The following is a 27,951-nucleotide window of genomic DNA, read 5'->3' as shown; positions in this document are numbered from 1 at the left end:
GCTTGGCCCGCACTTCCGGCAGAGCCGGGATCTCCATAGCAACGCGCCTATTTACAGTCTTTAGTCTCCGCCCGCCGCAGCACAAGCACATTCCTGCAGCACTGCCACTGACCAGGAATCAGGATAGGAGGTGGGAGAGTGGCAGAAGTCGGGGGGCTGTGTAGGTATGTCACATCTCACATATAGTGCTGGCAGCTAGGACGTGGGGGCAATTTATAAAGCATTTCACTGTGTGTCACACACACACATCTATTATTATTTTGTTATTATTATATTTTATTTTTAAGGCGCCACAAGTGTTTCGCAGTGCAGGAACAGTATTTATAAATGTGTGACTTTAATATTCAATATTATTTAACACTGTGTCACTTAAAAGAAACTATATTATATGATATAAAATTATCCTGCCAGTGTTCCCTACTACTTCCCCTGTGTCCAGCATGTCCTGCACATCTAAAGGTGCGCATTGTGCGACTTTTCACCTGATTAGAAATTAGGTAAAGAGTGTCAATTCGCATGTGCTTCACCTCCAATTCCAATCCGATCATGCGTGGTCCAGTGCGCAATGGCTGCCATTAAGATTTATCAGATCTGTTTGCTGGGGAGCTCCGGGGAGATCATATGCGACTTCTCCCCTAGGAGAAGTCACATAAGTGTATGAGGCCCTAACTCCCTTTAAGGTGTGAATCCAGTAAAACAGGGAGAGCATGATGGCAGGAGAAGAGAGGGGAGAGTGAAGGTCCCCATACATGCTGCGCTAAGCAGCATGCGACGCGATGCGTGCTCCCGCCGGCATCGCATCACACAGTACAAAAAAGTAGTTTTTGTACTGCCCGCGGACCGCATAGCACGCGTTGCAATTCGATCCGCCCGATAATGCATCGCATTGCACGCTGCTTATTGCAGCGTGTATGGGGACCTTAAGGCACACATGCTCTATAAATGTGGATGTGGCCTTTCAGCATGAGGCATGAGGCATGAGGCGTGGCCTCAAAGAGAATGCTGTATCCAACAACCATGCCCTCAGTTGGCTGAAGGTGGGATCGCTGTGACTGGACTGACTGGGAGGGATGCAGTTAGCATCCCAGCGGTCAGGATGCCAGCAGTCAGTATACTTATGCCGGTATCCCGACTGCTGTCAAAAGACCGGGTCTGCATACTCAAAAGCATCAAGATCCCCATCGGTGAATATGCAGGAGGTGGTTGGCCTTGGATGGGAGGGTTAGGCTTAGGTACTAGTGGACAGACTTCGTGTTAGGGTGAACCCCCACTAGTTCCTTTCCCGAAATGGGGGATTGGCTGTTGACATCAGACACCGGGTGCTCCCCCAGCCAGTCACCAGCGGCGTCCGGGGGGGGTTCATCAGTTCTCCGGTGATCCCATCCCACCTTTATCAGCTTAGTGCTGGCAGTAAGGAATGACTCCTGGAGAGGTTGCAAAACCAAGAGGGCTCAGGACAGACAGGGGGCCCGATTCACACCTGAATACATGGTCCTGAATTCGTGGCCAGGTTTCAGTTAAGCCACCGCCCGCTATAGCGAAATCCCGCCTTGCAAATCAATGTGCACACTGTGTGAGTGAATGTGTACGGCTGCACATCCATTCGCAGCTATGCTAATATGTCCAAAACCATCGTAACAGTCTCACCATCTAATGATTTTTACACTGGACACAAGTCTTCCCAATCCCCCCTGGACTTATGCTGCAGCTGCGATGAATAAAGGTCTGGAGCTGACATCACACACCCTCCCCTAAAACACTCAGGCATGCCACTCCCAGCTGTTTCCTAGGCACGCCTAGTTTTTCTTAGCACTCCCACTAGACGCCCGGTTTCCACCCCCAGACACCTGCTTCTTGTTGCGAACGGCATATGTATAGAAAAGGTTGCAGGACTTAATCGCAGGATGGCCTCGACCGCTGTGCGAATTCCCAGCCAGGCATTCAGGTCTAACTGGGGCCCTGTGCATGCACGAAAATTGTCCAGCAGTAGGACTAGTAGCTAACCATTGTGTTATTCTCAGGTGATGATGTGTGTTTGTGGGCCAGCCACCAAAAGCTCTGCCTTTTGTGCTTAATAAGTACCCATAATGCTATGGTGGAATTCATACATTTTAGAGAATCAGTAATAACTACTTTGTTCAGTGAAAACACAGGAAATAGGTTATCACTGCTTCATAAATTTGCTCTGCTGTTACTAAGATCATAACACAATTCAGTTCAACCTTAACATAGAGACAATGAGAGTGTCTAACTGCACTTCTACATCATCTTCTATCTTTAAATAGTCTCAATGGCATGACTTTGGCGCTTTTTGAGAGACTGAGTGGGATAAGCACATAGGCAAACGCAGGGTGGTGATGGGGGGGGGGGGTTTCTGGTTGCCTGGAAACCCCCCTCCTCTTGGCAATTGCACTGGTATATACTATGATCAATAGAGCTGCCACCACACCATGTAGTGTAAGGGACACAGCAGAGCTGCAGCACATGCCTAGTGTACCAGCTTCTTCTACCACATTTACTGTATGTGTGGATCTGTGCCCTCAAACATTGCAATGGACCAAAGAGTAGCTGCCAGGAAGAAGAGACAGGAGCCTTCTCATGAAATAGGAGATTATAAGATTAGAAAGTGCAGTACTGGTTCTATTATGCTTGTTTAAACATTTTCCTAACAAGTTTATCTTATTTAAAACAGCCTAAACCATAGACCATCCGTACTGTAAAATATTCATACTGTATGTATTCATTGTATAAAAAGACCAATTTTCAGGGCTGTTACTACTCCCCCAGACTCCTGTACTTAATCCAATGTACTGCAGAGTGGGAGATTTTGGATAACATTTGAAAACCCCCTCTAAAAATCCTGCATTTGCCACTGAAGCATGTCAGCCTAAACCATCAATATACTGTAAATTATCTTCATACACAGATATTAGTAATGCCCCTTTCAGACCGTACTTATTACCCGGTATTTTGCCATTTTTTTTACCGTTTCAAAATGGTAATATGTGCGGTCTGAAAGGTCCAGAGTGAATTTACTGTTTTAAAATAACCTGTATTTTAAAATGTTAAAATAGCAGGGTCCTACCCGTTTCAGTCCCGTTTTTTTTTTTTTTGCGAGCACTATTGATCCCCTTCCATGCATATTTAATGAGCAGGGACCCAGTGCAGTGCATATTTAATGAGTGGGACCCGCTCATTACATATGCATGGAGCCGGTAAGTGCACCAGGGTTCTGTAGTGAGCAGGGCAGCGTGCGGGTGTTGCCACCTGCCTGCAGCCATGCCAGGGATGCTGCTTCCTGTCTGCTGTATTCTATCGCTCTTCTCTCAGCCTGACTGTGGTGACACCAGCAGCTTGTCTCATAGCTACTGTGCGTCCTGTTCTCCAGCTGCTTTCACACTGCAAACCTGCTTGAGACTCTGTATTTACATGTGGTGTGAAAGGGGTTTTAACTTGCTCTGACCCGTTTTAAGAAGCATTTTAAATACAGGGTCTAAGCAGGTTTTGCGGTGTGAAAGCAGCATAAGCCTGCTCCTAGTCTGCTACCTTCTGTGTTTGTACATGTGTGATACAGAGATGTAGTTTCACTCTCTGCCAGCAGATGGCAGTGTTTCTGAGACTTACGGACACTAGACATACAGTATATACGGTATAGCTGATATATTTTACACTACACTACTAGATAGGCTAAAATGTGACAAAGGACCAGATGTATCAAGTTTCAAAAAATGATAAAATGGACACTGATATACAGCAAGCCAATCAGCTCCTAACTACCATTTTACAGGCTGGGTTTGAAAAATGAAAGGTAGGAGCTGATTGGTAAGTTGTGTATCACTCCACGTTATCACTTTTTGAAGCTTGATACCTCTGGCTCAAAATATTCCTAAACAGTGAATGTAAACCTAATTCATGTTTAGTGTTTGTATTTTCTTTATTAGAGTAGTGGATTCCATTGTGAAGTTTACTGGAGACACAAAAAGGATAATACGATGGATTGCTTAAACAATTTAAATCAGACCAATCCAATTCTTCTGTGCACTCTGGAAGGAAATGTACCAGGCCTACAGTCCATTTTTGAAGATCCAGCTGATGTTCAACGTGAGCGAGGAAGCAAGCTGCTCCTAGAGGAAGATCTGCTGGGAAGGAACCCCCTACTTGTAGCCTGCATTCTTGGCCGCATTGAAGTTGTGAAAGAATTGGTTAAATATGGAGCGAGCATTAATCAACAAACAGATCGAGGTTACCATTCTTTATTTGTTCTTTAGTATGTATCCAGTTTCGATAGATGCGCATGACATATATGATCTTTTCACCTTCATCTTTTTAATCTAAGGTAAATTTCAGCTTAACAAGAATATACAATAAATGCCTTTAAACTAGGCATGCCCAAACTATGGCCTTCCAGCTGTTGTGAAACTACAAGTCATATCATACCTTGCCACTCTTTTGCTATTAGGGAATGCTAAAACTATGGCAATGCATGCTGGGATGTGTAGTTGCACAACAGCTGGAGGGCCACAGTTTGGACATGCCTGCTTTCAAGCATACTTTACTGCTTTAACTGGAGAATGCAAGTGGGTGGTAGTGGGGTCAGTGCTAGACTACTTGCTTTATTAAGTTCTGCCCCCTCATGGTAAAATTGTTGCTATTGGTGAATATTTGCCAAGAGGCAGGGACAAAATTATGTTTCCATAGCAACATGCCATTAGAACCCCACCAACTAATTGAGGACCGTGGATTTCCTACATTAATCTTTCAATTTTGAAGTCAGGCACAGGGCTGGAATATATTAGCTTGCAGCAGCTGCATGTGATGTCTCGCAGCATCTGCAAACCACCCCGGAAATGGTTCAGACACGCCTCCATTGGCTAGACTGTACCAGCCAATGCTTCGTGCCTGCCCCTCCTCCCCCCAGCTGTCACTTAGACTGTGGTTGTATTTTCCATTTTTTACAACTCACACATTCATGCTGGGGTGTGCATGCAATAGCAAAAGTCACTAAATTGGGATTTTCACTTTTCTACCACTGATACTGAATCCCCCCTATTGTTTCATGTGCATCATCAACACAATTGTTTTTTGTTGGAGGATTGAAATTTTTAGGTTTGAAGACCTGAATTATTTCTAGGAATACATTTGCATTTCTTTAGATTGTACACTCACAACATAATTGTATTTCTCATTATGAATGATCACTTTGCATGTAAAAATAGTTTCACCAAAAGGATATTTCCAGCCAACATGTAACCGTAATTTTGGATGGAGTACAGAAAATTTGGGTAGAATGCGCAGTTCTGTAGCAGTCTCACCCAATCTGGAAACTCCTCCAAAGGTTCGAATAGTCCAGCTATGCTTGCTTCTTTGTTATCAGACTGTTACCTTTGAACTAATGGAGCTGTCTGGATAGGATGATAATTGAAGAAGGAGTACTTATGTAGTATCTGGGCTGCCGCTTTTGAAATCGGATCCATCGCATACGACCATATCGCATGCCATGCGATGCGATGGACCCGATTTTTCCATAGGATTCAATGTTAAAATGGACTGAGTCCATTTTAACATGGAATTCAATGGGAAAAGGGGTCCTTTTCATACCCCTACTATCCAAGTGGGCATGGAGTTGGATATAAACCTGTGGCGAGCGTAGCGTGCCACCGAGCCCGAAGCGTGGCGAGCGAAGCCCGGTATTCACGCTTCGGGCTCGGTGGCTCGCTACGCTCGCCACAGGTTTATATCCAACTCCATGCCCACTTGGATGGTAGGGGTATGAAAAGGATCCCTTTTCCCATTGAATTCCATGTTAAAATGGACTCAGTCCATTTTAACATTGAATCCTATGGAAAAATCGGGTCCATCGCATCGCATCGCATGCGATATGGTCGTATGCGATGCGATAGACCCGATTTCAAAATCAGCAGCCCAGATACTACATAAGTACCGAAGAAGGTAAGGTACCTATTGAAGTAGGTAAGCAGCGCTAGCAGAGGAGAGCATAACCATTGTTGCCTTCAGGAGACCTTCCGGATTGGGAAGAAGGTTGCAATTCAGGTAAGTAGAAACATGTTTTCTATCATAACTTGGGTGTCGGGTGTGTCCAGACACCCCATAATGACTGGCCCACCCCCCCGCCGCCACCTCCAGGCTGCATCCCACAGGCCACCCAGCCACCTGCAGAGTTTGTAAGGTGACAGTCCCTACAAAAATATCTGCAACTTTGGAGGAGACAGACACTAGAGGGAGGTACTGCTGAACCTCTAGTGTCTGCCAGAGAAGCCCAGCACGCCAGCGCTACCCAGAAGTGCAGATTCTGGTAGTGCTTGTGCGCTGTTTGAAAGGAACCACCTTGGCAATGAGCATGTACCCCCTTTTCACCATGGCAACAAGCATGTAAGACCCCTTGGCAACGAGCATTGAAGTCTCCTTGGCACCGAGCATTAAAGACTCTGGCAACGAGCATGTAAACCCCCCTTCCCCCTGACAACAAGCATATACTCCCCCCTAGCAAAGAACATATAACTCCCCCATGCAACAAGTGTGTAAATCACCCCTGGGCAACGAGCATGTAATCAATGTGGCAACAAGAATGAAACCCCTGGCAAAAAAAAGCATGTAACCCCTGGCAACGAGAATGTGTCACCTGACAATAAGCAATATATCCCTGGCAATGAGCATGTAGGTAAGCGGCACTTATGTGGCATAATATGTAATAGGCATTACAGTGTGTGTGTGGTATTATGTTTAATGTTCATTATGGTGTGTGGCACACTGTGTTATGGGCATTACAATGTGTAGCACTATGTGTTATGGGCATTACAGTGTGTGGCATTATGTGTAATGGGTATTACATTGTGTGTGGCATTATGTGTAATGGGCATTACAGTGTAAATTTTTGCAGCGCACCTTCAGTGCACACTGTCCCCTAGTGTGTGTGTGTGTGTGTGAAGGGGGGGGGGGGGGGGAATGATTTATTCTGAAGACCATATACATAAAAAAGTCACCTTCTATTTAGTATGCATAGATGACCAGTAGGCAGTCATAGACACGCCCAGTAGGTTATGATAGACACGCCCCTCCAATGATGCACCCCCTAATAAAATGGTCTGAGCATGCCTATACCTACCAATAATTACATTGTCCTGACTATGTTAAACCGTTTATAATAGATAGCAATGGTATATTATTAATATTAATGCATTTTATGCTGGATATGTTTAACTGGCTTACTATCTTACAGTTCAGAACATTTCCAGTTGATTGAAAAAATATTGCTTTGATTGCAGACTTTAGTGTTCCTTTTTATGGTCTTGACTTAGATCTTTAACCCCTTGAGTGGTGGGCAGGTTTGTCCTGCCCCAGCAAAACCCACCATAGAGCTGTGGGTAACCCCCCGTCGCCCCCCCCCCCCCCATCTCTGCTCCGGCAGTCATATGCCGGAGCTCCCGGGCCCTGCCGCTGCCCCAGCCGCCGTTCAAAACAAGTGGCAGGCTCGGGATGTTCGGGGTGGCTTGGGAGGTCTTGGGCGCCCGAAATCCCAAGTCCCCCCGAACCGTGCCGAACATCCCCGAGCCTGCCACCTGTCGCCTTCTTACTACAACTTATGGCGGCGGGGCGGGAGAGGGGGAGCTCCGGCGTATGATCGCTTGAGTGGAGAGGTGAAGGGGGGCGACGGGAGGGGAGAGCGCCCACTTGGGGTTGCCAGGATGCACCAGTGGTGCACAGCTGCAGGCACCACTGGCGCACACCTTCATCTTAGTGGTATGGAAATTTTCCAGGACAGCCCGCTGCAGCAGCGCAGCAGAGCCCGGACAATTTCAAGTGGTTAAATGAATATCAATATCAGTATCACTTTCTGGCATATCATTAGCATTGTATTATTCAGCCCAAGATTTTCTTATTGATGAAAACTTTTATGAAATCCTAATATCAAGATTATTTGTTTCCATTGCACCCATTTTCTGCTAGTTGCTGGCCTCTTGTGGCATCAACAGCCAAAGAAAAGATCAGATATATAGGGCAGAATTTACTAAGAGGGTTATTCAGACTTACACAGGGTGCAAGGCTGGGAATGGCTTGCAAAAATCACGCTGATTAGCGAATAGCAAATCCATTTGCAACACATTTATTATCTAATGATTTCCTGTCAATAACCTTGCGTATGGCTTCCAATCAAAAAAAGACAATGGATTTTATTTCTGTTTGGCCTTGTGCATTTGCACTTTCGGCCTTATTCTAGTTCATTCTTTGAGGCAAATTCCTTCTTAGTTGGACAAAACCATGTGCACTGTAGGGGGAAGATGTAACATGTGCAGAGAAAATTAGATTTGGATGAGTTATTTTGTTTCTGTGCAGGGTAAATACTGGCTGCTTTATTTATACACTGCAATATAGCTCTCACTTTGAAGAAAAACCCCACCCAAATCTAATTCTCTGCACAAGTTACATCTGCCCCACCTGCAGTGCACATGGGCCCTTATTCTAGTTGAATCTGATGCATGCGTATTTCAGACAGGAACCGAGTGTTCTTAGCCCCGCCTATCGTACGTATCGCTCACACCGTCCGAATGCGGTAAGACGCCGACCAAAAGGGCCGCGAGTGGATGTTTCATGTGAACAGCTCCTCCATCTGTGGGAACCTCCACCATCCTCCTATGGTCGGCGACCATCGAATGATGGACCGAGTGGTCAGGCAGCACCGAGTGCTCCAGACCACTCAGACATTTTTCCATATGAAAGCAGGGATATGGGCAGGCAGCTGACATCCGGCTATGTCAGATGTCCGTCCCCCACAAGTGCGTCACGGCCGCATTACCATACGTACGCCCAGCTTTTTCATGGGAACGCCCATGAAATGTGAGGTGTACACATATGGTAATGAGCCCAAACAGCCCTTCACGCCCCTCTCCACACCCTGCTCGGATGGTTCCCTTACGATCATTTTCTGCACGGACCTCACGCCGTGCTCGTACATGTGAGGCCTTCGCACATGCGCAGATACGCCTCTGCACATGCGCAAACACCATCGGCCGGCCGTCCGCACTCGGAGCCATCTGACTCAATCAGAATAAGGGCCATGGTTTTGTACATTGGAGAAGGAATTTGCCTCTGCGAGTGAACCAGAATAAGGACCATTGTCTGCTGGGTGAATTTGCACAACAGCGATCTGATCTGTGAAATTCAGGACTGTTGTCCTTGTCTGTGATGTAAAAAAATGTTGGAATTAATTATAATAAATAATTTGTAATTGCCTTCCACGGCCTGTACATTTTTGGTTTTAGCTAAAAATCTTTAGTTATGAATAAAATAAATTGTTTATTTTATGGTGCTGAACTTCATTAAAAAAAAAAAACAGAACAGCCACAATATGTGTGTATAATTGACCAGATGAGATAGATCTTATGTGCAGGACGATCAATTTCTTGGGTCAGACACGATGCGTCGGGTCCTTGTCATGTCAGTCACCATCAGATTTTGTCAGATTAATTGGCCCAAACTGTCTGAATTGTGTCAAATCTGACAAAATCAGGCCTGACTTTTGAACAAAGAGTTCTAAGGTGCAATTAAAATAATACAAATTTTATTTTGTATTATTTTAATCACACCTTCACTTCCTTACAAAGAAAGTGACAGATTTTGGGAGATTGCCATAATTTGTTATTGATTGCCGCTTTTAAAAACAATGGGTAAACTCTCCCAAAATCTCTCACTTTCTGATTCTCACACCCTATTACATTTGGCCCCACATGTGCATCATATTTCTTCCTCTTGTAACCTGTGACCTAATGTGGCCTTCTCACTCTGGACTCTACCATTACCCTTATACATTCTCACTTTATATCCTGCTTGGCTACTGTACATTTCTCCTCTTTAGCCTTCCCCACACTTGTCTATCCTCAATAGAATCCATCCTAAATTTGATATTATTGTCAGGGGTGTAGCGAGGGCGGAGCACAAGCTCTGGGCGCCAAAGGATCACAGGGCGCCGGAGCCGTGCACTGCCAGCCTGCCCACCTGCCTTGCACCCCTCGCCCACACCCTGTTGTGCCCAGCTGTCTTCCACGGGACCGCTAGCCAATAAGCGCTTGCAGTCCAGCAGTCAATAAGAAACATTGGTGGCTGCTGGACTGCGATCGCCTATTGGTTTGCGGTCCAGCGGGGAACTTGAATTGAAAATAGCGGCAGACAGCCGGGCACAGCGGGAGCGGGCGAGGGGTGCGAGGCAGGCGGGCTGGGCAAGGGAGGTCGTGTCTTTTATGGGCCACATGCGCATGCTGTCTCTGGCGGCCTAGGGCTAGATTGCTCTGGGTCTTTCCTGCATAGTAGCTGTCTCACTGCAGAGCACAGAAGCTCCTGGGAAATTATGCCGTCACAGCTTCACCTCCACATTGCAAGTACCTTTTTCGGGTTTGTGTTCCCGGTCATCCCTCTCTTAGTTTGGGGGTAAGGGGGCTAAAAAATATTCCACGTTGTCCTATATTTTTAAAGCATAAGGCATTACAATAAATAGTATAAGGCAGCACCTATAACTTCCATTTGTAGACAATGTAATGTAAAGGGTCCCATATGTGTATGGGAGAATGCGTTCAGCATTCCAACATTGGCATTGGCATTATGGCATTTGGCTTTATGTGTAATGGGTATTACGGTGTGGTATAATATACCTGCTGCGCAAGAGCCCCGCCTACTACAAATGGGGGGGCACGAAACATGTCTGTGCTCCAGGCACCGTGGCACCTAGTTACACCACTGATTATTGTATTGCCACACTAAGTTCACCAGTCTAAATCTCTACAATGGCTTCCAATATCCTACCAAAAACAATTAAAGCTACCTACTTCAATACAATGACCAATATTTTCCCTTTATACATCTTTCACCTTGTTATGAAATATCCTTTTTACATATGTCTCACTTCCTCCACCAAAAATGCTCTTATAGAACTACCTCCCCTGCCTGGGGTGCCGGATGGCCTGATTTCGACTTCAGTGTAATGACTGTCAGAATCCCCACGAGCGGGACGTCTTAGCACAACCCTGCCTTACCATACTCTCCTCAGCCGTTAATCTGTCAAGAGATTTCTCAAAAGCCTTATCTTAAATATAGCCTATTGCACCACTATTTGATACCACTTCCTTTTGGGTATTGTCCCATCCCTCTAAAGCTGTGTACACACGGTGCAATATATTGCTCAGTGTCCAGTTTGAACACTGGATGAAGTGGAGACTCTGCCGGAGACTCTGCGACCAGCGACCATTAGGGGGCTGAAAACGGGAGCGTGCACCCGGCAATTTATCGCCGCAGCACAAACAAATCGCTTTCAATATGGTCGTTCAGCGACCATATTGCCAGCGATATTGCACCGTGTGTACACAGCTTTACTCCTATTATCTCAACTTTACCCTCTACCTAGATTGTAAGCTTTTACAAGCAGTACACTCTGCATTCCGACCTCCCTGTCCACCCGATATATATCCTTGTTTTGTTTCTCAGTATGTTTTATATTTATGAGATTTGTTGTGCAGACTTCCCGGCGCTGCAGCATTTTGTGGTGGCCTTTAATATAAAAGATGGTAATAATGATGATCTCCACCTTTAGACATCATAAGTATAAAGGAATAATCATGTAATATACAGTATATTTGTGTAATCAAAAGCTCTTTATGTACAAATGTGCTCAAGGTACTCCCAACTGTTTCTAGCCAGTTATATGTTCACTGAATCTCTGCTGAAGGGCCAGGCCATACAGATTCTGATAATAACAACAACCACAGCAATATTAATACTTAAAGCAAATAGAGCAACTATAAACCTTACAACAATACACCCTTTGTGCAAAATACTGATTGGATTTATTTCCAGGAAGAGCTAACCATTCTTTTATTTCATTGTGAAGGTTTCTCATGTTATATGGGTCAGGTTTCATAGCCTGCTTAGTAACAAGAAAAAAATAACCCAACTGTAAAGGGGCAAGTACTCAGTGGCGTAGCTATAGCACCGCAGCCCCCACGGTCGCGGGGGGGGGGGGGCGCTGTGCATATGGGGGCGCCGGGGGGCTGCGGTGCTATAGTAATCCCCCCGCCCCCCATCCCCCGCAGGCTTACCTGTCCAGTGTCCGCGCGCCCCGTTGCCTCCTGGCTTCAATCAATGCTATGGAGACGGACCACGATAAAATGGCCGCCCCATAAAGCAGACTGTTCTCTGAAACTGTCTGCGGTATGGGGGCGGCCATTTTATCGTGGTCCGTCTGCATAGAATTGATTGAAGCCAGGAGGGGAGCCGGGACGCGCGGCGGACAGGTAAGCCTGTGGCAATGGGGGGAGGGGGCACGGGCAGCCAGGGGGTGGGGGAGAAGAGGGGGCGCCCCCCCATTAACGGCGGGGGGGCGCCCCAAACAAAGCTACGCCACTGCAAGTTCGTATTGCTGGATTTACAATTCAGTGGTTGGTACAGGTATTCGCAAATCCCCAATGATGTCCAGCAGTTTACTATTGGCCAATATATCTGGCTGAGTAGTAGAGAGAGGAATCATAGTACACTTATAATAAGGGCACAAGGAGGCAGATAACATTAATAATTATCTGATGGGTACATGGGTGCTGGAACATGGGGGGCAAGCTCGCACAGTTTTTTAAAGGCGCTAGTCAAAGTGCGGTTGAAGGGCATACAGTGGCTGTCATCTACATAAGTATTAGGACAGACATGAAACCCTTTCCAGCTGCTCCACCTCCTCCCTTGCACCCGGTCTTCTCCTCCTACCACCAGTGCCCTCATCCCCCCCTGCACCCAGCTCCAACCCCTACAGTGTGTGGCTAGTTAATGAAGGTATGCCCCTCCTCTGGGACCAGCCCAGAACCCTTCTCACCACCCACCTTCACCACCCACCTTCTTTTGTTACACAGCTTTACCACCTCAGCTCTCCTTTGTCCTCCCATCGCTGTCAGCGATTTCCCAATTGAGTTATATTGGAGACAGAAGTTTACAGCCAATATACTGGTGTCAAAAGTGATTCATGACCTTTCACCATCTTGTTGGTGTTTTGTGTGCAGCATTTGTAAAATCGGCGGCCCAGAAAATACCTGTCACATTTAAAAACGACAGTATCAAAAACTTGTTTTGACATCATCATCTCCACTTCTACCAGAGGATTTAGTACCTCTAGAGATTTGTTCATTGCCCCTGATGAAGTCCTGAGGGACGAAACGCGTTGGGCTGCGGATTGATCTTTCGTATGACACCTGTGAAAACGCTGATGAATCTAATAAATGTCAATTTGTTTTTACAAATTATCGATAGATATGAGTTCAAAAGTATAAGTATATATAAATAGCCATTTGGTGATGTGTTATTAAACTTATTTGGACACTATTTTCTGGATGTTGGAGTGTGCACCTACTGTGAGTGGGGTACGCCACACCTTTTGCACCTCTATACCTGTATAATCATAATCAAAGAAACAGTTACATGCTTGCTCGCCCCTCTTTTAGCAGTAAGCAAGGTACAGGTGGAGCTCCTCTCAGCCAGCGCCTGGGCTCGCCAGAATGCCCCTGCTGGCGAGATGGCGCTCCATCTGACTGGGACGCGTGAGCATCCTACTCGCACGCATGTCCCAGTTACCATGTGGTGAGGGGCACGAACCCTGCCGTCTCCACTTCAGGGAGACAGGCAGGGTTAGGAGGGGAGCGGGGAGGTGGGGCCGTGACGGGGACAGGCGAAGAGGCGGTAGGGACCCAGGGTGCTCCCTTAGAAGGGGATGTGCACGTGTCCCCTGGCGGGGGCTGGCGATTGCAGATCCGAACGCCAGCTCCCGGATGGAAGACAGTGACTTCATCTGTGCGCCCAGAAAGACTTTTAAAGCAACATCTCAGGTGCACTACATCTGGGGCTACAACCTCATCTAGTGTGAGTAAGGTATGCCTCCTTTTTTTCATCGGTTCATCAAAAAGATACCTCTATGTGTTCTCCCATCCCTCCTCTAGAGGTCAGCGAGATACGCTGCTAGAGAACATCGATTCAACTTCTATTGGTTGATTTATATTCACCTATAAGAAATTACCCACACTGAAAGTTTTACACAAATTTTTATTTATGTCATCACACATATTGAGCAAATCATCACCTTACTGGAACAGTGAACAGCCGTCCACTTGGATACACCTACTACAGATACCCATCTCACCGACAAAAGAACTTTAATCAGAGGTTTCATAACCTTGCCAAAAAGGAACATATTATGACTTTTTTTTTTAGTTTCTACACGTGTACTTATTAGAATTGTTTTTGCACGACCGGATCGCATTCTTCCGACCGCCTTTGTCTACTATTGTATTGCATTTGAGACATGGTGATATCTCTTCTGGGTAGAAAGATCTCCAGGCAGCAGTGCGCCCCAGACTCCCAACACTATAATCCACCTGCTATAAAGAAAAGTAATACTGTATTATGCATGACAATTTTGTAGGGTTTTTTTGCACCTAACTTTTTATTGCACTTTTATGACTAGCAATACACAGTTCTTTACTTTATACAGAGTAACAGAAATATGGAACAAAGTTCTTAAAAAAATGTTCAGTAATAGGGACTGACATGTTAACATCACCCAGATGCAACAAAATAAGGGCCAGTCTTCGGTGGGAAAACCATTAGATTGAATTTCTGTACTTAGTCTGTACATATGGTATTCACAAATTGATATAAAATCAATACATTTATAAACAAGTGATTTTTTCTTTGTATGGTTGTTAGTGTCCAATTATCAGAAGTCATTATGTTTATGATTTCTTTGCAGGATATTCGCCACTACATTGTGCTGCAGCATGGGGTCATTTGGAGGTATTAAAGACTCTTGTGGAGTTGGGAGGTGACATCTTGCTATTAAACTTCCGTGGCGAAACGGCTTATGACATAGCCCTGAGGTACAACAAGATGGAGGGTGCGGACTTCCTGAAATGGGCTGGTAAGTGATTATCTGACCTTCTCATGTATTATCACAGCACCCTGAATACACCTGGTATTGTAAATTAATTTATCTTGTTATATCTTGTTTATGAGTAGCAGAATGGTATGGATCATATCATTGGAACCCATATTATTTGGGGGTTATTCAGACCTGATTGCAAAAAAGCTGTTTGTTTTTAATCAAACGGACAAAACCATCCTGCACTGCGGTTGGTCCTCCCTTTCCAGAGCGAACAGCCCGGTGAGTGTGAAACTCTCCGAATCTGTTCGCTCCCGAAGGTTTGCGCATATGCAAACCCCAAACATCGGGGACGGGGACAAAGTCGGACCCTAACGAACGTATCTGAATCGGCCACTTGGTCTAGTATTCTAGAGAGTGGGAGATTGTGGACTGCATTTGGAAACCTCCCTCTAGAAATGCTGCGTTTGACACTGCATTCGCCATCTGATCATGATCTGATTGCAGTAATTGGCTGGGGAAGAAGTAGGTATGCTTGAAATGAGATAGGTTAGAGAACATAGATGTAAATCTTACATTATATTTTGATATTTAATGAGTTTTAAATAGAAAATATTTTTATTCTTAAAAATATGGAACTATTGACCCATCTGTCCCCTTTCCTTTCCCCCTTAAACTTCTTGATCATATTGTCAACAACAACCCTACCAGCTCACATTACTGCCATGGCCGGCATGGCAGTAATGTGTATTACAGGCTGCCATAGAGGGACAGTGCCAGTGCACTCCTGATTGGCTGCTCCTGATTGGCTGCAAATTCTCTAGCTCCTATTGGCCCGCAGCTAGTTACAAATTTGAAATACTGCCAGTGCTGCCTGCTCTGGACTCCTTCTCTGTGCTTCTGCCGTGTTTCTCGACCATTGCGGTTTGTGCCTAGGGGTGCCACTTGATGTCCTGTGGCCTTGTCCCTGGACTGAAAACCGGTGGCCAGAACAGTAAGTTGTGAGGGCTGCAGATGGAGTGAAAGGTGAGGTGGGGGGTGTGGGGGTGAGGGCCCAGGTAATCCTGGACTGCATAATATTTGATAGCAGCCCTGCTCTCCTGACTTCATCCCCTATCTCATCATTCATATCTTAGAATTCTCTGCTCTCACTTCCTACATGTCCCAGTGCTTTATTATTACTAATGTAACACCTTTTAAAAGTTAAACCTCTTACTAGTGTGATGCTAACCTGGAGTTTCCCATGCCCTGGACTTGAATCTTAGTGTTAGTGACCCACCGGATAAATTCACAAGGTCACGCAGAGGCAGAACTGCCATGGGTACTGAGGACTAAGGGGCCCACTTCTGCCCAGGCTAGCAATGAGTTATGACCCTGGACCCCCTTGCAGACCATTTTGAGCAATGTCAGATGAATGGCCCAGTGCATAAAGCAGGGTGGACCCCACTGCCTGAGGGACCTGACATTTTCTGGGCCAGCTGGTAGAAGAGTCCTTAATAGGCCGCTGTACATTTTTTTTGATTCTGATAGATCGGACCATGAAATCGGATGCGTTTGACATCCGATGCGCGGTCCTGTGTGCACGTCCAACATCCAACACGGACCCCTGCTGGTGGTGGGGAATGGAGAATGTGATACAGCACATGTGAAAGGACCGCATGCCATGTGAAGGTCTCAGGTGGCTCAAAGGGGATCAGATGGCCATACACCGCTGTGAGAAATCACACTAGTGTATAGCCACCTTTAGACCCCTGCTTTCCACGGTCACCCTCTGCTTTCCCTGTCACCCACTGCTGTGTGGCATATTGTGAACTTGGGTTGGAGTGGAGGAGGGTGGCACAAATTATATTTTTGCAACTGGACCAACCACTCATATGTTTCGCCACTGGGGTTACATTTTTGCCCAAAATTATGCTAAGCACCTCAAATTTACTCTTTTATAATGCAGTTTGTTGTAAATATACTTATTAGCTGTGTTTAGACCTTATTAGGGGTGACTCAGGTTGACTCACTGTGAGCGGAATTCGTTCCAGGGACCGATGTTGTGGGTCTGCTAATGCGTGAAAATACGTATGTGCAGACCCCATGTGTGAATGCCTTTGGTGCATATAACACTTGGCAGGTTCGCACGAGCAGGGAATGGGGATGGGGTGCGAGCTGAGGCACTGGGGCAGGGGAATGCCCAGCATTTTATGGGCCGATGCCTGCTCGGGCCGGGCGGATTGCGTCACATGACATAAAATCTTATATGCAGCCTGTCCGACCTCCCAACTTGATCTGATGCGCAAGGGACCGCACATCGGCTAGGATGTCAAAGAAATGAGATTTGGTCCGATTTATCGGCCCAATACGTTGGGACCAAATCTCACTAGTGTATGAGGGCCTTAATAATGATAATACACTTGTTTTAAAAATTATTTTATTTCTAAAATGTTTTCTATTCATGTAATTATTATATTTGTAATAGTGTGTGCACAATATGAACTTCAAGGTATCTCAAACTATAAAACAGAACAAAGGAATGTAAAATACTGTACAGCGGAATGTACTCAGTGGCGTAGCTTGGTTTGGGGCACCCCCCGGGTACAAATGGTCGACACATGTTTGTGTCCCATATGGTTATTTTGTCACACATTTAGGATCTGCTTTATTTACTATCCATGTGAACATCTATTGGGAATAGTGAGGAAAGAGCCCGTGAGGGTACAGGTTTCTACAGGTGGTGGCAGATAACAAGAAAGATGGGATACATATGGATGACTGGTCCTGCCACCTAAACCTACCCCCCAGCCCAGCAGCCAAACCCTAAGTCCACTACTCAGTGCCTATCCTCCCCCTAGCAGCCTAACCCTAAGTGCCCCCCCTCCCCCCTAGTGCCTAAACCTAACCTATACCCTTCTCTGGCCTAACCCTAACCAGCCGTGTATACTTACATTTCATCCCAGCAGTCAGGATTCTGGTGCCGGAATCCTCATTGATGTCTTCAGTCTGCTGGCTGAAGCCGCGATGCTGGACGCATCTCAGAAAGATACTACATTAGCCACCATTTGTGTGTCAAACACTTTTATCTCAACCTTTCGTACCTAATGACTGTCTGCCTAGACATTGTCGACCTCCTGCATTATAAATACAGTTGATTTGTTCTCTTTCACACACAATAGAACCTGTTTAATGACACCTGACCATCATAAGCCCTCAATTAGAGTATACGACTGCTCCCACTCTCCATGTTTTCTCCTACTATCCAAAGCTGCTCAAAATGATCTGACCACTGAATGAGTACATCATGCAAGAATTCAAAAACTGGATTAATCAGCAATTAATATATCAAACAGACGTGCCCAAATAATTGTGAGAAGCTACTGTATGTTAGTGTTGCAAAATAAATAAAAAAACACAGGAATAATGGGCAATGTCTAAATATATGTATTCATGTATTCAATAGAACATTTTGGGGGGTATTCAATCCATGCCGATATTTCCGATAGTTGGACATATCTGCGGGTTTTTTTATTAGAATAGATCGAAATTCTATGTATTCAATGTTTTTAAAGTTTTTTGACTTCTTGAAACACTCCGAAAGTCGGAAAAGACGTGAATCAGCAAATCCACGTCTTTTTAGTCGGAAACGGATGATAATTCGAAAAATGGGCAGATGTTTATGACAATGTATTAAAATATTATAGTTGAATTTGCAGAGGCGAGTCCTGGATGAAAACGCCAGGATAGAATAGGTCCTGGCTGATATTTCCGATCATCGGAAATATTGGCCAGGATTGAATATCCCAATATACATAACAGAATTCTTGTAGAATCACAGGGGAAACGCCTAACAATACCAATTTGCATGGGAGAGAGGGAGGGGGCTAGTAAGTGCTGGTTGTCAAGCAAGATGATATATAGAAGATATAGGATAGTATGTGATTTCCTAACAATGCCGCTTCCTTCTTTTGGTTATTAGGTAAAAGCCCATTCTGTGTCAATGCTGCTTGCTCATGATCTTACACTAAATTACTTTATTAATAGAACAATGATGTTATATTGAGACAGGAAGTGACAAACGTTGATTGCTTATTAGAAAAAGCAGATGATAAATAGGATGTACGGTAATAATATAGGCAGTATATGCATTTAAATGCCATCATCTTAAATTGAGTACATTTTTATATACGGCTGCTAATACAAATGGCTACGACATCGGGGATTACAAAGCAGTCGTATTTGACTGCTTTGTAAATTATCCTCCAGAACACAAATTTACATACGGCTAAAACAGCCGTATTCATTCAAATTAAGAATACGAATACAAATAGAAAAAATCGTATTCTTAGTAAATTTCCCCCATTATGTCTAAGACTGAGCTGATCATCTTCCCATCCTCATGCACAACCTCACTTCCCACAACTACATTATTTATTAAAAGAACAATTATCTCCTCTAGCCTCAAGTGTGTGGTCTTAGAGTTACCCTCAACTCATCCATCTCCTTCAAACCACACAATCAGCACCTCTCGCAGTTCTGCTATTTACATCTCAAAATATATTTCCAGGATAAAAAACCCTTTTCACTCTGTATGCTACTATGACCCTCATCCACTATTTGTTCATCCAAAAAGAATACACAACTATAACCTCTTCTTCCCTGACTACCGACTCTCTCTACACCAATTTATCCTCAATGCTGCTGTACAGTTCATCTTCCACTTGAAATGTACAGGTTGATTATCCTTTATCCAAAATGCTCGGGATCATAAGCATTTTGGATAATGGATTATCCCGTCATTTGGAATATTTTAATACTTCAATGAGGGCACATCAAACACATGAAATACACACAAATATATTTTATTTGAGCATGAACAAGCTTTCAAAACATGGAACAAAGTTTGTGTAATATCTCAGGTACTGAATTTGAATGCCAAGCAATAATTTTCTTGCACTTATTTAGTTCCAGTTAGATATAATTGTCCCAGTAGTGCCAGTTATAGATGTCTCCAGTAGTTCCAGTTACATATAATTTCCCCAGTACTGTCAGTTATAGATGTGTAGTGGTAGTTACATATCATGTTCACAGTAGTGCCAGTTATAGATGTCCCCAGTAGTGCCAGTTACATATCATGTCCCCAGTAGTGCCAGTTACATATCATGTCCCCAGTAGTGCCAGTTATAGATGTCCCCAGTAGTGCCAGTTACATATCATGTCCTTGCCAGTTATAGATGTACCTAGTAGTGACAGTTACATATCATTTCCCCAGTAGTCCCAGTTATTTATTTATTAACAGATTCTTATATAGCGCTTACATATTCCGCAGCGCTATAAAGTGTTGACATCAAGTTCAGCATTCCACATTGAATATGCGGACAAAATAATCCCAAGATTTTTCACAAACATAAGCTGGACAGTACGAGTACTGTTCTTCTCAACACTCCAGGAAGACAAAAACAAAAATCACGCAAGTTCAGCTCGAAAATCGAGAAAACAACACAATGAATAGGCGACCTAGGAAAAATAAGATTTCTTGTCGGTAAAACAGAAAAGCTTGACAAAATAACAAGCACAACAGGGATTGAATAGCCCCTAAAGCTGGAATGCTTAACTTAGTTTATGGCCTATAAATGGGTGCAAGGTGCAGAGGAGGATTTTCCACAAGATAACCTAGGCTCCTGCCTATGGCCCAGCAGGTCCCATAAAGATAGCCTGGCCATCCCAAAAATGTTCCCACAGGAGCGGGATTCATGACATCAAGCAGACCTGCCTGCACTCCCAAAGTCCCTGCAATGTTCTTTGATGGGATAAAAAATGTTTCTGCCAACAGCCTGCAGCTGGCAGAGTGGAAACAGTTAAGTAACGGATCCACCTTGCGCCACGGCTGTGATCCATGGTAATAATGTATTCTCTGTGTCAGTCAGTACTATCATCAGTCTACTGTGCTTAGCCTTTGTCCCTTTTCAGGCCCTGATCCTTTTACACGGAGGGGGAGGCACAAGTTCACAAAGAAGCAATATAGTGATGCTACCAGGAAACTAGTATTGCCTTTTACTATGTGTGTGCGTGCCTCCATGTGCATTAAAATCGAGGTGGTACTGTATATACACACTGAGCGTTATGAGCGGTTACTAAGGCACAAATTCATATAAAGGCAATAGTGATGCAACCAGGAAACTAGTATTGTCATTTTCTATGTGTGCGCGTGCATTTGCATTAGAATGGGGGTGGTACTGTATACACTGAACGTTATGAGCTGTTACTAAGGCACAAGTTCATATAGAAGCAATAGTGATGCAACCAGGAAACTAGTATTGTCAGTTTGTATTGTTTTGCAACTCAGTTCTTTGGCAAACATCCTATAAAACACTATGGGGTTAAATCAGTAAGCCACGCAGAAATGTGAAATTGCGCATGCGCAAAACCGCCAAGTGTTATCCCAGAACAATGTGATCTCAGTTTGAGTGACAGCGACAGGGTGGCAATGTGGCAGCGACAATGTAGCATTTGGGGGGCGCCATCCAGACAACACAGGAGTGGATTGTTTTGGAGGTGGCTGCGTGACATCACACACAGCCAATGAGACCCGATACGTGTCAGGGGCACATCTGCCTTCGCAGCCAGGCTATGAACGCAGGGGCAACCCGAATTCTGCAGAGCGATCACAATTAAATTGTGATTACAGCGCGGGGGAGGGGGGCTTTTGCATGCTAGGCAGCCTTGCTCTGTGCTGGGTGGCCCCCAGCATGCGTGACAAAAAGCAGCAACACTGCAACTGAAGCTGAATCAGGCCCTATATTAACGTTTTGATTTTCTATATAGATTCCTTTTCCAATAAAGGTTAAGGAGGTGTATTGCAGGTAGGGAAGCCAATCCCGGGGCATTTTTTCAATCCCGGGATTCGGGATTGAAAAATGCTCAATCCCGGGATTCCCGGGATCCCGGGATTGGCTTTCCCAATAAAAAGACTGCCCCAAAATTACTCACATTTTGAGGGGTTGCTGGGTGGGTGACGGGTCGTCAATGCCGCTGGGTGCGGGCTGGCGTGTTGGCTGGGTGGGCGGGTGGATGCGCTGGCTGGTTGGGTAGGCGCGCTGGCTGGCTGGGCGGGCGAGCGGGTGGACGCGTTGGCTGTCTGGGTGGGTGCGCTGGCTGGGCGGGCGGTGCGGCATTACAATGCCGGGCGCGACCTCTTCCTGCGCAGCGTGACCTCTGATCTCACGCTGAGAGGTCACGCTGCGCAGTGCTGCCGGGAGAAGTCGGGCAGCGTCTGAGCAATGCTCAGACGCTGCCCGGCATTAGACTGTGCGCATGCGCAGTCTAATCCCGAAATCCCGGGATTGGAAACTCCAATCCCGGGATTGAAATCCCGGCGTTTTGGGGGCCAAATCCCGGGATCCCGCCGATCCCGGGATTGGCCACCCTAATTGCAGGGCAGTGACTAGGAAATAATGAGCTGGCTGCACTACTCAGTGTTACTGGAACCAGGGCAGCAACAGAGATTTGGGGAAGCAGAATTATTGAGTTGATCACAATCCTGTTCCTTCCTATACCAAATTGTGCTTTTGTTTTCCCTACAGAAGCTAGACTGGCATTGAAATCCTACATAACCTTCATACAACATACCATATCAGACCCAGAGAAAGTTCAAGGCAAACTACATAAAGAAGATAAGGTATGTGGGCTCATATGGAGATTCATAGCATTGCTCATGCAAGTCATGTAACTGCAGGCCATTTATAAGAGAAGCTTTGATAAACATATATACCACAATGTGCGGACCAAATGGGGACCAGAAAGAGAAATTATCCACTAAGAACATATCAAATTAAGAGGTCTATGTACTAAGCCTTGGAGAAAGATAAAGTGGACAGAGATAAAGGGTTATTCAGACTGATTGCTGGGCTGCCAATATGCAGCCCACCCCATTATTGATTGACATGACTCTTTCATAGCGTGCACCTTGGGTGGTCTTTCCGGCACACTTACCTCCACTATTATATGTCTGCCCAGGAGAGGGCTGGCTCACACCCCTACCCTATGGTACCCAGCCACTTTATTTGTTCCATCTGTGTGGCATCCTTGCTTGTATCTTTCTTTAAATATATATACAGGGCTATTTTTCTTCAGGCTCCAGCAGGAACTGTGGCCCTTATTCTAGTTCACGCTGACAAAATATTTCTTAGATGGACAAAACCATGTGCACTGCAGGTAAGGCAGGTGTTACTTGTGCAGAGATAATTAAATTTGGGTGGGGTTTTACACCTGCCTCACCTGCAGTGCACATGGTTTTGTCCATCTAAAGGTGCGTACACACAGGGGCGATTTTGTGCAAAATCGCAGCAAATATGGTCGCTGAGCGACCATATTGCCCGCAATGGGAGTGTGCACCGGCGATATATCGCGGGGTGCGCGCTCCCGTTTTTGCCCCTGTGGTGATCGCTGGTCGCAGGAACATGCTCCTGCGACCAGCTGATTACCACTGCCGGGCTCCCCCCGGCAGTTTCTTTTTCATCAGCGACCATCTCTGGTCGCTGATGTAAAGTAGAAACTGAGCAATATATTGCTCAGCAATATATGGCTGAGCAATATATCTCCCCCGTGTGTACACAGCATAAGAAATATTTTGTCAGAAAGAGTGAACTAGAATAAGGGCCTCAGTTCCTGCTGGAGCCTGCTGAAAAATAGCCCTGTATATATATACAGTACACCACAAGGAGCATTTGCCATGTGCCCCCCCTGATAATAAAGACTCACAGGTTTTCTGGGCAATGTGAAGATTCCATGATGGTATGTAATGGTGGGTGGGTGAAATAGTAGGAACAACTGCATGGCATTATTTATTGTTGCTTGGCTACCCATGGGCAAGTGTAGGGACACGCATATGCCTCCCTTTGCGTTTGACTACCAGGTGACCTCCATATACAGTATATGATGTCCAGCACGCCAGCACCAGAAGGATATTATATAATAGATGTCGGGACTCCAGAAGAGTAGGTCACACTCCAGCATCCCACCCACTTGAAACAAAATGGCCTTTATTCAGATATACAGTATAAGAGCTGGTAGGAGTAGGACTAATAGCATGGGCACTCGTTATAGGGGCAGATGTACAGTACTAAGCCGTGCATATTGATAAAGTGATAAATGCATCAAGTGTACATAATAATGTAAAAGTGGCAGAAAGGTCCTCATGAAGTGGTATTTACTGTAATAGAAGCTCAGCTTATTTCTGTCTCTCCCTTCAGCACCTGGCTACCACTGCCTGTAAGGCAAAGAACGAATGGTTACAGAATAGCAAATGTCCAACGACACAAGACTTTGTGGATCAGAAGCTACAGCTAGAAACCACAATGCAGACCATATTCACAAAGCTGAATACGCCAAGTAAGAGGAATGTAACATTATCATGCTTTTTCAAAGCAGTAGGCTGTGTTTCTCTGTGATCAGGTCAATCTACTAACCCACAGCAACAACATGGATTATTTATACATCAAATAAAATGATGTTTTACTTTACAGTCAAACACTGCACATTTGGGTAGATTTACAAAGCAAATTCTAGATCAGTGGTAACCAGGGCCACCATAACAGCATTGTAAGCCCTGGAGCAAAGCAATGCACTCGGGTACCCCACACAGTAACCGTCCAAATTCCCCTATCCATATCTCGTCCAAACATTGAATGGCTGTCAGCATTCTGTTTGGTAGATAGCTCCAACCAGGCTGGGAGGCAGATCGGAAATGTGTTCCCCGCTCGCTTTGATTGTGTGATCCTCACCCGCCCCTGCTCAAATGAACTTAGACTTGTGGGGCCAATACATTATGACGGCCCGCTGGTAACTGATGTTTTGTACTGCAGTTTGCAAAAGGGTTCTGATGTTGCATTGTTCTGTTGTATAAGGGACCCCTTTCCAAAAGTCACTGGAAGGAGTACATTTCTCTAGTGGTAGACTTTGGATACATATTACAGTTAACTTTGAAAAAGAACAAGTGGGCATCTACTGAAGCGATGTACCCATATTGTAGCACCTGCAACTTTCAGCTGATTGAGAGCCATAGGTGCGGCAAATATACCCCACTGAACTCCGGGACTCTAGCTTAAGCTGGAAATTAGAACCCTCTATCTCTTACCTTTCTCGAGTGCTGATCTAAATGACCAAGCTTCTGGCTTTGATGAGATTGTACCTTTATTCTGATTGGCAGGATGAATATCCCCGCCCATTCTACATCAATCATACAAGGGTGGCTCAAGGCACAGGCAGACTTGGGCGCCAAAGCCTACAGGGACGTAGCCCTGTGCCCCCAGCTGCTGGCCTAACCTCTTAGCCTGGGTAGTGCAAAAGACTCATCTTCCTGCTTAGACACCACCGTTCCCCAGGACATTCCAAAATTGTCTGAAGGGAGCTTGATCAAATCCAATGATATTGTCAGTGCATCACCAACCACCGTCTCTGCTGGTACCCACTCTGCATCACAGCTTTCCACACAAAACAGTGCAAGGACACAGATAGATCCACCAGCTGCTCCGGTCAATGAATGTTTGGACATGGAGGTGGTGGGTGCCAGTTTGGGAGGGGTGGGGAGCACCATAGGATTGCATTTAGATGAAATCTAGGACCCTGGTATCATCATTTCGTTGCTGACAGGGAGTTTTGTGCATGATAAAAAAAGTTGTGAGGCCTCTGTAATAATATTTTATTTCTTCTATTTTCCAGGAGCAGAGACCGGGAAGTTAAAACACTGACATCATGGGTGCCAATATCATTTTACATCTATTTCAACTTTAACTTGTATTGACATTTTTTATATAATCATAAAGTATAACAAAATTATTTTTAATGTACTCAATTCCTGTACCAAGGAGGGTGTAAGTTTATAACTGTCTGACTTGGTAACGGATCATTAAATGTCTATGCTTGCACAGATTGAGGCCTGATTCGGAGTCCTATGCCTGTCCTAAAGCAGAGAGAGCTCCAACACATTGCAGAAGCACTGCACTCTTCTCAGGCTCTGCCAGTTCTCCATCCATAAAATGGTTATAGCCAGACTTCACATAACAAAGGACACCAGTTTCTGACACATAGCGAAGGTTTTGGTGTAAATGCAAATATTAATGTTAGTAATTGCAGCTGCAGACAGAACAACAGTGGGCAGTGTAACAACACTCATAATGCCCTGTGGATACTTGAATTGGCATAATGTAGTATATCTGGTGTGTGGCAGCACGTACTTGCAGGTTATATTTGTGCAAACCAAACCAGACCCTTTATGAGAAACTGATGTGAACTTTGTGATTAAAGAAGAACACAAAAAGGCTCCTGTCTATACATATATTCCCTGCATTGCTGTAGATCTGGTAATGATTGGGTCTTCAATAAGAGCTGCATTCAGTTGTGGAATATCTGGTTGGTAAACAATCCCTCCATGAAAAAAATTATCTATCGATCTCTCTATCTTCTTTTGTGAAAATCCTGCACTGTTGTGCCATGACTGGATTACCCTCTGCTTCTGACACTGACTAATGTGCACATTCAATATTATGCTGAATACGTTTGAATCACATATACACAAAGAAATAAGACGTTCTTAGTACAAAGCACCAGTGTATAGATGGAACGCAGCTCTCCTTTTCAAGAATCCAGAAATCCCACGTTAAATTGATTTGTAAAAAAAAAAAAAAAAAAAAAGAACGAAGAATAAGAAGGGGGAGCGCCTCATAGTATATAAACTTTAATGTATGACATACTTCTCTGCACTAAAAACAGTCAATTAACATATTGCTGCTTGTACCTTTATTTATCAGTGTCAGCTAATTATCCAATGGATTCTCACAAGTACTCAAAAGCATCCTCCCGATCACTAGCAGATACACACACCAGGCCATTCGCCACAATCCTAACCACGGTGGGTCAGATCACACCAGCCACAGATGTAGTGACGGAGACGCCAGAGGGATAGTTAGGTCACAAGGCTCTGCTCTAATGCACTCAATCAGGGGCCTGGCCTTTCTTATTGGCAATTCTACCCAATATTTAATGTGACAGAAAAACCAGGTACAACCAAGAAAACAAAAACCTCATCCCAATATCAGCTGCTCTACATAAAACTTATTATTACTTTAAAAAAAAACCCACACATTTGTTGATTTACTCTTCCTATTTAAAAACCAAGGCTTTACCAGCCACACACAATAATAATAAAAATAAAAAGTTACATTTCAAAAACTCTATAGACAGATCAGTATCTTGGCATATAGATTTGCCTATAATATAGAGATTATAACAAAACCCTGACTCGCCCCCCCCAAAAAATATATATGTTTGATCTATATTACTCAACTAAGTTGCAATTTCAATCTGTGCAATATTTCTATACAGAAATATCAGCACTCACCTACTCAATGTCAATACTTTGATAACCAACAGGCGATTTACGGTCAGAAGCCGGCAAAAAAATAATAAAGGTACTTGTTTCCTAGCACGACATCTTATTCGATCGCATCGCATGCCATATAGCCGCATGCGATGCGATACGTTTTTTAATTGTATAAGCACCCTAATGAGGGCTTACAATGTTAAATGCACCCCTACTCCACCCCCAACTATCAACGTCAACCCGAAGCGTGGCGAGCGCAGCGACCTTTTCATACCCCCACTATCCACGTCGGTGCGGAGTTGATTTTAGATAGTGTGGCGAGCCACCGAGCCCAAAGCGTGGCGAGCCCCTCGTATTACTTTACATTTATTCCACGTGTGCTCGCCACGCTTCGGGCTCGGTGGGTCGCTGCGCTCGCCACACTATCTAAAATCAACTCCACATTGATGTGGATAGTGGGGGTATGAAAAGGTCGGAGGACGCGTACCGCTGCGCTCGCCACGCTTCTGGTTGGCATTGAACCTGGGGTTGGCATTTAACATTGTAAGGACCCATCAGGGTGGTTGTACAATAAAAAAATCGTATACCATCGCATTGTATGGCATACGATGCGATACGATATTTTATTGTACTATATCACATCGCATTGTATACCATATTTAGTCTTATGGTATAC

The 27,951-nt window shown here is 44.8% G+C and overlaps 1 protein-coding gene across 2 annotated transcripts; it reads left to right on the top strand.

Annotated features, from left to right (window-relative positions):
• The first annotated feature begins 3 nt into the window (after positions 1 to 3).
• Positions 4 to 27,568, top strand: ANKRD45 (ankyrin repeat domain 45). Of its 2 annotated transcripts, none has more exons than XM_083157039.1 (6): positions 4 to 164; positions 3,942 to 4,242; positions 14,786 to 14,953; positions 22,480 to 22,574; positions 24,148 to 24,286; positions 25,616 to 27,568. In XM_083157039.1, exons 2-6 carry the CDS (start codon positions 3,993 to 3,995, stop codon positions 25,642 to 25,644), a joined length of 681 nt encoding a protein of 226 aa, XP_083013165.1. In that variant the 5' UTR covers positions 4 to 164; positions 3,942 to 3,992; the 3' UTR covers positions 25,645 to 27,568. The 2 variants fall into 2 exon arrangements, with proteins under 2 accessions (XP_083013165.1, XP_083013166.1); XM_083157040.1 differs by having other exon boundaries at positions 3,921 to 4,242.
• Positions 27,569 to 27,951: the final 383 nt, after the last annotated feature.

This window comes from Crinia signifera, chromosome 8 (genome assembly GCF_055691185.1).
Source record: "Crinia signifera chromosome 8, ASM5569118v1, whole genome shotgun sequence".
NCBI classification, from domain to species: Eukaryota; Metazoa; Chordata; class Amphibia; order Anura; family Myobatrachidae; genus Crinia; species Crinia signifera.
Note: the sequence above shows the minus strand (reverse complement) of the source record. Positions and strands in the feature narration are given on the sequence as shown.

Bases quoted from the DNA above. Each gene is read 5' to 3' on its own strand.
- ANKRD45 (XM_083157039.1), top strand. From the start codon at position 3,993: ATGGATTGCTTAAACAATTTAAATCAGACCAATCCAATTCTTCTGTGC. The intron at 14,954-22,479 runs GTAAGTGATTAT...TTTTCCCTACAG, and splicing joins GGACTTCCTGAAATGGGCTG to AAGCTAGACTGGCATTGAAA. The intron at 22,575-24,147 runs GTATGTGGGCTC...CTCTCCCTTCAG, and splicing joins AACTACATAAAGAAGATAAG to CACCTGGCTACCACTGCCTG.